Here is an 8,576-nt window from a genome sequence, read left to right on the forward strand (position 1 = left end):
ACCGATGCACAAAAAAAAAAAAAATATCAACTATCTTGATAAACCACAACATAGTTTTATAAAAAATGTTAAATCACCTGTACTGTTATCAGAGTTTATCAGTAAGTAAATTGGTAGAATGATACTGAAACCCATCCAAACTTTTGACTATCATATAAAAATAATTTTATTTTAAAATAATATATTAATTTATATTTTCAATCTAATTATAAAAAAATAGTTCTAATCAAAATAAATTTTGGATAAATAAAATTTTAATTAAAAATAAATTATAAAAATATTTTGGCAGAATTTTTATAAAGAAATGTTATTTTTCCTGCGATGGGATTACAAAAAAAGTTCCAGTTAATTTAAAATCCATGGCAAAGCATGTTAGAATTTTCTATAATATTTTAGATTTTTTTAGAATTTTGAAGTGATAAAACTTTCTCCCTCCTATTTGTTTAATAGAGATAGAGATAGCATGTTAGAATGTTTTAGAATTTATATTTCCGATCTAATTATAAAAAATTAGTTCTAATCAAAATAAATTTTGGATAAATAAAATTTTAATTAAAAATAAATTAGAAAAAATATTTTGGAGGAATTTTTAAAAAGATATGTTATTTTTCCTGCAGTGAGATTAAAGAAAAAAGTCCAATTTATTTGAAATCCATGGCATAGCATGTTAGAATTTTCTATAATGTTTTAGAATTTTTTCAGAAATTTGAAGCGATAAAACTTTATCCCTCCTATTTGTTTAATAGAGATAGATATAGGCAAAAGCTAAAAATGATTTTCTCTACTTTGACGAGATTTTATTTTTTTGATATATTTTAATTTATCTTCTTGCCAAGTAAGATGCATAATAGAACATAAAAACATCTTTATTTGTATTAGTTATATGAATCTCATTAACACTAAACCAAAAATTGAGGATAAAAAATAACTGCTTAGTTAGTTATACCCAAGTGAAAGTTAGGGTGAAAGTGTGATAAGCGCCTCCCGTGCCTTCGTCTTTTATCAGAATTTTTCTTGATATTTTTTTCTCTCTTGCATATACTCTTTTGAACAAATTCTACTAATTGTGGGGATGGATTAGTTGAAGGAATGTATAGCGCAAATTAAGATATATTTATATAAATACTAACAATATCATGTGTGTATTTGTTAAAATCTCAAAAATTTAAAAAAAGATTTTTTACACAAATTCCCTTCTAAATATCAAATTTTATATAAATATATTTTTAAAATTAATATTTGCATGTATACCTCACCAAACACTTATATTACTATTCTATTCTTTTTTGTTCTTATTTTTACATATGTACCCATACCGTTAAAAAATTAATAGTTTCAAATTAAAATAACTAAATTATTCTTAATAAATAGATGTGCAAAAAAAATATTTATAAAACGATCGCGATGAGAAAAAAATAATTTAAATTTTTTATTTTATTTTTAATTAAAATAAATATGATTTTTATTAATGATGTTAGAAGAATTCTTATATTAGAAGTATTTGTGCAGAAATATAGTAATAAATATAAATTTTAAGAATGTATTCACTGCAATAAGTATGCGTGATTGGAAAAGGAATGCTGACTGGATCGTGTCAGCGCACTTACGTGGCGCCTAGGGGTAGTTGAAATTTGTGGGGTCCAAGAAGGCGGTAGTTCGAGGGAACGTCCGCGTGAGGAACACGGGTTCACATGAGTGGGTTTGGGTTGGTAGCGCCTCGTCCCACAGCGAATAGCCTACCAACCTTTGTACCAAACAAAAACAAATAATAATAGCAAAGAAGCCCACCAACCCAACCTCAGGGCTAGGAAATCCACAGCTTTCCTCACCTAACACTAACACCTTGGGTGTTTGGTGGGCATGTGGTTTTCATTTCATGGTCGACCATTCTCGGCTTCTGTGCATTATTTCGGTGAACTTTAGAAAACAATTTCAGAATATTTTTTGTTCGGTACAATAAACGCTTACACACAACGAATATGGATACAACCCATAAAATCAAAAAGATAAGAAAATGCATAGATGATAGAATTAAGAATAGGTTGTTCCAAATGAAACCTTCAGAGTGATGAACTAGAGTGATGAACTGCGAAGGATGCCACCCAATTAGCCTCCTTTTAGACATGAGTGATCCGATGAAAAGGACATTTATCCAAAAATCAGCGGATTTCATGAATCAATAATATCATGACTTAAAAAAATAAAAAATAAAAACACTTGATTGGGTTGGCAAGCTTTTGAAAACAGCACCACGATTTCAAAAAAAAACGAAAAATAAGGATGTGTAATGATTTCGATCGAGCACAGAAAAAGTTTGTTGGCAGATGGCGCTGGTGTACTCTTGGTTGGCTGATGTACGTTTTTCCGGCCTTTTTTTTTAATATGGGTGGCCTTTTTTTTGTTGAACTTTTTTTCTTGCCACCCTATTAGTTTCCCATCGGAAGTTTTCTAAGTTTGGCCTTCCAAATTAATCTCGTTGTATGTAGGCTTCCAGTTTCAATATTTCAGTACTTCAATAGGCATTTCTTTTTTTTAATGAGATGCTTCGAATAAGCAGCTCATTGATATATTATGCCATTATAACAATGCATACTAAAAATATAAATAATAATATTAACTATTGTTAGCTTTTTCTTATAATAAAAATATATATTTTTTAAATTTTTAAGAAAATATGTTTAGTTCTTTTTTTTCTTTTACAACAGGGCTGATGATATGGCTGACAATAGAGAAGATAGAGGGGGATGAGGTTGGTGATGTGGTGGAAGATAAGAAAGAACTTAACGTCCGGAGAAGAGACAATTTGGAAAGTTACAGAGGAAAAGAGAGTAGGATGGAGCCGGTGATGCGGTTGAAGATAAAGGATAGCCCGGCACCTAGCAGAGAAATAGTCGATAAGGTCTAAGGAGTTGGCGTGTTTGGGTAGGAGCGATGAGGCCGAGGGCAAGATCAAGCAGGAGAAGAAGAATAAGAAAGAGAAGGATGAAAACCCACTTTTTATAAAAAATAGAACTGATTTTTTGCACTTTTATTTTTTTCCGAAATAATAAAAGGTGTAATGCCTTTGACATCACAGAACACACCATCCCAATCCAAGGAAATTTGAAGTTTTACTAAATAGAATGTTCTCTCTCAGAAGCAAAGACAAAAAAATAATAATTTTATCAAACAAGCTAGATCTCAGTAGCGTAGTGCAATGAAAAGAGAATTCAATCCTGCAACTCACAGTCATGAATAAGTATCTCCAAGGGCCTTGACATGCCAAGCAGCAGCAGCTCCTATGATTTGAAACCTAAAAACTTATTGTCACCATATAGAAAAATACAAGGATGAGAAAGAGGAAAAGAAGATGATAGCAACTCCTCAGAGAACTCCTCTAGATGACAATATGGATAGAGAAGATCGACTCCAGTCGCCTCCGATCATAAATTATGTCGTTAGAACGCCTGCGCCCCAATGGAAGGCTAATTTGTGGATGCAGATCACCCTACCCTCTTTGCATTGCTTGCGTTGCAACTTTATCCATTGGAACAACATTTAAGCACGTCCATCTCATCCATCCACAGCCATGACTCGAGGTTCCCATTAAAGGTTGCAACAAGATTTAAGCACGTTTGGCAAGAACTTTAAAGTGACAAACAGATCAATGGAAGTAAAGAAAGAAAAAAGCCAGCTTGATTTTGAAGACAAATACAGCAGCTTTCTTTCAACCAGGATACCTCAGGTGCCGCATGTTAAACACCAAACACAAAGGAAGGAAGATACTGACATGCAAACACCAAAATTAACCTGTCCATTCTGCGCAAAATAATCACAGTGCAGGTTTAAAAAGTAGAAGATTCAGAATTAATCTCAGAAGATTTTTCTAACAAGCAGTTCAAAATTTAATAGAATAACAACATACAGACTGATGCAACCATCAGATGCTACTGTTTCATTCAAACAGACCACGAAGAAGACTCAACTTCATGAAAAAATAGAAAAAGTTCGAGGAAATATGAGGGGCTTTATTGCAGGCCAAAGGCCAGACTCAATCTGCCAAAGCTGGCTTCTTCCCCACCAGTGTCCTCTAACTCCCAGAAGGGAAGCTCCGGAATCTAGGTTCTCTGTGTAACCATGAGAGGGGAGGGACCACAGACAAGATAATCTTATAGAGATCTGGCTACTTCAATGACATTCTCTGCTGTTATACCAAATTCCTTGTATATCCGCCCAGCAGGAGCACTTGCCCCAAACCGGTCAATCCCGATAGCCTTGCCCTTGGTTCCGACGAACTTCTCCCACCCCAGCGTGGATCCTGCTTCGATACTGATCCTAGCAGCGACGGCAGCAGGGAGGACACTCTCCTTGTACTCATCAGTTTGCTCATCAAACAACTCCCAGCTGACAAGTGACACAACTCTGACTGTTTTCCCCTCCTTCCTCAATTCATCTGCAGCCTTGGCAGCAATCTCCAATTCGGAGCCAGAGCTCATAATAATGAGATCTGGTTTGTTACCGGATGAGTTGTCTGAAATAATATATCCTCCCTTCTCAACTCCTTCAACCGATGTTCCTGAAAGTTGAGGAAGCTTCTGACGGGAGAGAGCAAGAATTGCTGCCCTCTTCCTGTTGAGAACTGCGACTTTGTATGCCCCAGCAGTCTCATTCCCATCAGCTGGACGCAGCATCAAAATGTTGGGCATGGCTCGGAAACTAATCAGATGCTCGATAGGCTGATGGGTGGGCCCATCTTCTCCAAGACCAATCGAATCATGTGTCATCACATAGATGACTCCTGCTTCGCACAAAGCTGAGATCCTTATGGCAGCTCTCATGTAGTCCGTGAAGACAAAGAAGGTAGCGCAGTAGGGGATTAGGCCCGGGCTGTGGAGGGCAATGCCATTGCATATGGCACCCATCCCATGTTCCCTAACACCGAAACGAACATTCCGCTCCTCAGGTGTGTCCTTTTGGAAGTTACCAAACATCTTCAGCAATGTCATGTTGGAGGATGCAAGATCAGCACTACCTCCTAGAAATCCAGGAAGTACTTTAGCAAGAGCATTCAGGCACTGCTGAGATAGATTTCTAGTCGCATCTGCAGGACTTTCAGTTGTGTATGTCTGCAAAAAGAAGTGTAAAAATTGCCAATGATAGATGTCAATATAGTGCTACTTCCATTTTAAATATTAACTGAAGAATGAATGGTGAATGCAAAAGAAACATTCACCGGAAGAGCCTTCTCCCATCCAGTAGGCAGTTCTCCTGATATGATACGCTTCAGCTCTGCAGCATCCTCTTTATATTTCTTCTCATACTCTGCAAACTTAGCATTCCATTCAGCTTCAAGAGCAGCACCTTCTGGGACATGGTGGCTCCAATGACTGAGATGGACAAATCCAAAACAACCATTACTCTCAACAATTCAGATTTATCTGCCAAATAAAAAACATATTAACAAAGTTTGCAGACCTCTTCACATCTTCAGGCACAAAAAAAGGCTCGTAAGGCCATCCAAGGTTCTTCCTGGTTGCCTCAACTTCCTTAGCACCCAATGCACTCCCATGTACGCTGTGTGAGTTCGCCTTGTTGGGTGACCCATAACCAATGGTAGTTGTTATCTGAAAAAAATAAATCATTAAACACTACTTTAAAAAACTTCAATGTGAACCATTGCCGTATATTTTGTTTTTGAATAACTATGCAAATTTAACAAACCTTGATCAGTGTGGGTTTGTCTTTTACAGCCTTTGCTTCCTTAATCGCAGCACGGATTGCGTCATAGCCTGTATTACCATTCTTCACCCAGATCGTGTGCCAGCCAAGAGCCTCGAAACGGGCATTTACATTTTCTGAAAATGCAATCTTCGTGTCTCCATCAATGGAGATGTGATTGTCATCGTAAAAGGCAATCAGCTTCCCTAAGCCCCAGTGCCCAGCAAGAGAACAAGCTTCATTAGAAATGCCCTCCATTTGGCAACCATCACCAGCTATAACATACCTAAGGCCGTCAGGAAATCAAATAGTCAATATGCATAAAGTCTGCATACATAGATAAGCAATATGGAATTCAACAGAAAAATGAATATGGGGAGTTACGTGTAATGATCAACGATCTCCAAGTCAGGCTTATTGAAACGGGCCGCTAGGTGCCTCTCAGCAAGTGCCAATCCAACAGCATTTGCGACACCCTGACCAAGAGGACCTACACCATTCCACCAACCATGAAAGGAAATGAGCATGCTATACTAACATAAAATGGAAAGAAGAAGAGGCATGGCACAATTATATTTATCTGCAGCACAAAACTTCTTAATTCAGGATCAGTTCAGGAAGCAAACCAGTAGTGACTTCAATTCCAGGAGTTTCAAAATTCTCTGGGTGACCAGGAGTTTTGCTTCCCCACTGCCGGAAAGCCTTCAAATCATCCTCCTGAAAGATCAGATTGGAACCATCAAAAGCCTCAGTATAAGATTACAGCTAAAGCAAACACCAGATCACTGAGTTCAAATCATATGTTCCAATTACTTCTCCTAGGATATCAAATTGGAGCATCAAAAACATCGTAAAAGATTAGAGTGCAACTAGCACTATATCAATGAATTCAGATCAACATGTTGAGCTGCTGAAACCAAGTCATAGAACAAAATCTTAAATCAACATGAAGGTATTTATACTTAATGAAATAATGAATACATTCACTCCGTGTTCAACAGATCTGAAGTTCAACAATTAAATATCACATGGCAAGATTACAAACAAACATAAAGGTGTCACCAAAAGCATATTGCTTCGGCTTCTCTCTTAGTTCTGTTCCTTCTTCTGTCGGAACAAAAACAAACTCCCCCATAAACTTTTTTTGTCCCAAAGAAGAGAGAGAGAGAGAGAGAGAGAGAGAGAGAGAGAGAGACTTTTCAATACAGTAAAAGCAAAAGCTGCGAATTAGATAACCAAAATCAAATCAAGCATAAAAAAACATAAGCGAAAATTCAATATCGATCCTAATTCTTCGATACAAGAACAGATCCGAACCCTTAGAAACAAGAGAACAAGAACAAATCAACATCAAGTTTCCATCTTTCCTGCTATTCTGCTCATTAAGTCTAGAGATACAGCTCAGACTATCATCAAGTTGCCGTCTTTTTGGTCCTTCTAATCATCAAATCTGAAGATAAGCCTCAGGCTTACACCAAGTTGCCATTTTTCCTGCTATTATATTCATCAAATCTAGACAAGTCTCAGATTAGCATCAGGCTGCCGTCTTTTTTGCCCATCTATTCATCTAATCTAGAAATAAAGCCTCGGAGAATAAGAGATCAGGCGGCTCACCTTGACGCTATCGTATCCGGCGAGGTGGAGCAGGGCGTACTGAAGCATACACCCGTGGCCGGCGGAGAGAACGAAGCGGTCGCGGTTGAACCAGTAGGGATTCTTGGGGTTGTAGCGCATGATCTCGTCGTAGAGGATGTGTCCCAAGGGGGCGCACCCCATGGGAAGGCCAGGGTGGCCGGAGTTGGCCTTCTCAACGCCGTCGATGGCCAGCAACCGGATCGTGTTGACGGACTTGTCCACCAGGGCCTCCGTGGCGGCCTTCCCCTCCAGCGTCTCCACCGCCGCCGCCCTGGTGACGGTGGCGCGGCGGGGCCGGGGGGCGGCCTGCAGCCGGCGGTTCTGGAGGCGGAAGGACTTGAGGGCGCGGTCGGCAAGGGAGCTGAGTCCGAAGGCGAGGCGGTCCGGCTGAGAAGGGTAGGGGGAGGGGTGGCCGGAGATGGCGCGGCCAACGAGTGCCTGGGCGGCGGTGACGGAGGAGGAAGCGGCCATGGCTCTCTAGTTTTCTCCGCCTCCTCGGTCGCTCTTGGGTTGGTGAGATGGGGGTCGCGAGAGTTTGAGTTTGGCCTTTGGGCTATTAAATAGAGAGACAATTGGATGGAGCCTCTTGGACGATTCGTGCGAGGATCACGAGAAATGAAGTCTAGGCCGTTGGATTTGGAGATGATTAGATCTCGGCCGTTGGAAGGGGGTAGGTATGACTGCCTCGTGTCAGTTTGACTGGATCAGTGGATAGGCTCGTATATTGTTTCGTTTTTTCTTTTTCCGTCATCCGGGCGTATCCACCAGGCATGGTAGGTTATGATGCTATGCCCTGTCTGCGTGCACGTTGGCAAGCACCATGCCAATCACAACCGCCCATTTCTATAGATCCCAATAGTGCATCCCTTCCCAAATTAACGGTTGTGATTGGCTGCATGAAGTATAATTTCTTGATTATGTGGTGGTCTTTCAAGTAATAAAGATGTTTTGTTGGTACGACTGTAAATGGGTCGGGTTGGCCCCTGATCCGATCTGACCTTCTTAGATCCGACCCATTTTGGAGGACATGTAGAGTCGAGTCGGATGCTAAAATTTAAACCATTTCATTTTTTTGGATTGGTTATAAATTTACTGAATTCAGACCCGATCCAATTCGACCCAACCCATTTAAAATTCGGATAATTTTGGATTTTTCAATCTTACGACCCAATCCTACCTAATCCGAATATGTAAAATTATTTGAGCCCGCGAGAGTGCAAACAAATTCTAAAGCCATGGATGGG

At 39.3% G+C, this 8,576-nt stretch overlaps 1 protein-coding gene across 1 annotated transcript; it reads right to left on the reverse strand.

Annotated features, from left to right (window-relative positions):
• Window positions 1-3,821: 3,821 nt before the first annotated feature.
• LOC120108539 (transketolase, chloroplastic-like) lies at window positions 3,822-7,858 on the reverse strand. The gene is made up of 7 exons (XM_039122170.1): window positions 7,312-7,858; window positions 6,324-6,414; window positions 6,082-6,187; window positions 5,701-5,983; window positions 5,455-5,603; window positions 5,213-5,366; window positions 3,822-5,105 (listed from the first exon to the last, which is right to left on the reverse strand). The coding sequence occupies exons 1-7, from the start codon at window positions 7,801-7,803 to the stop codon at window positions 4,149-4,151; spliced, it is 2,232 nt and encodes a 743-aa protein (XP_038978098.1). The 5' UTR covers window positions 7,804-7,858; the 3' UTR covers window positions 3,822-4,148.
• Window positions 7,859-8,576: the final 718 nt, after the last annotated feature.

This window comes from Phoenix dactylifera, unplaced genomic scaffold (assembly GCF_009389715.1).
Source record: "Phoenix dactylifera cultivar Barhee BC4 unplaced genomic scaffold, palm_55x_up_171113_PBpolish2nd_filt_p 001384F, whole genome shotgun sequence".
Lineage (NCBI taxonomy): Eukaryota > Viridiplantae > Streptophyta > Magnoliopsida > Arecales > Arecaceae > Phoenix > Phoenix dactylifera.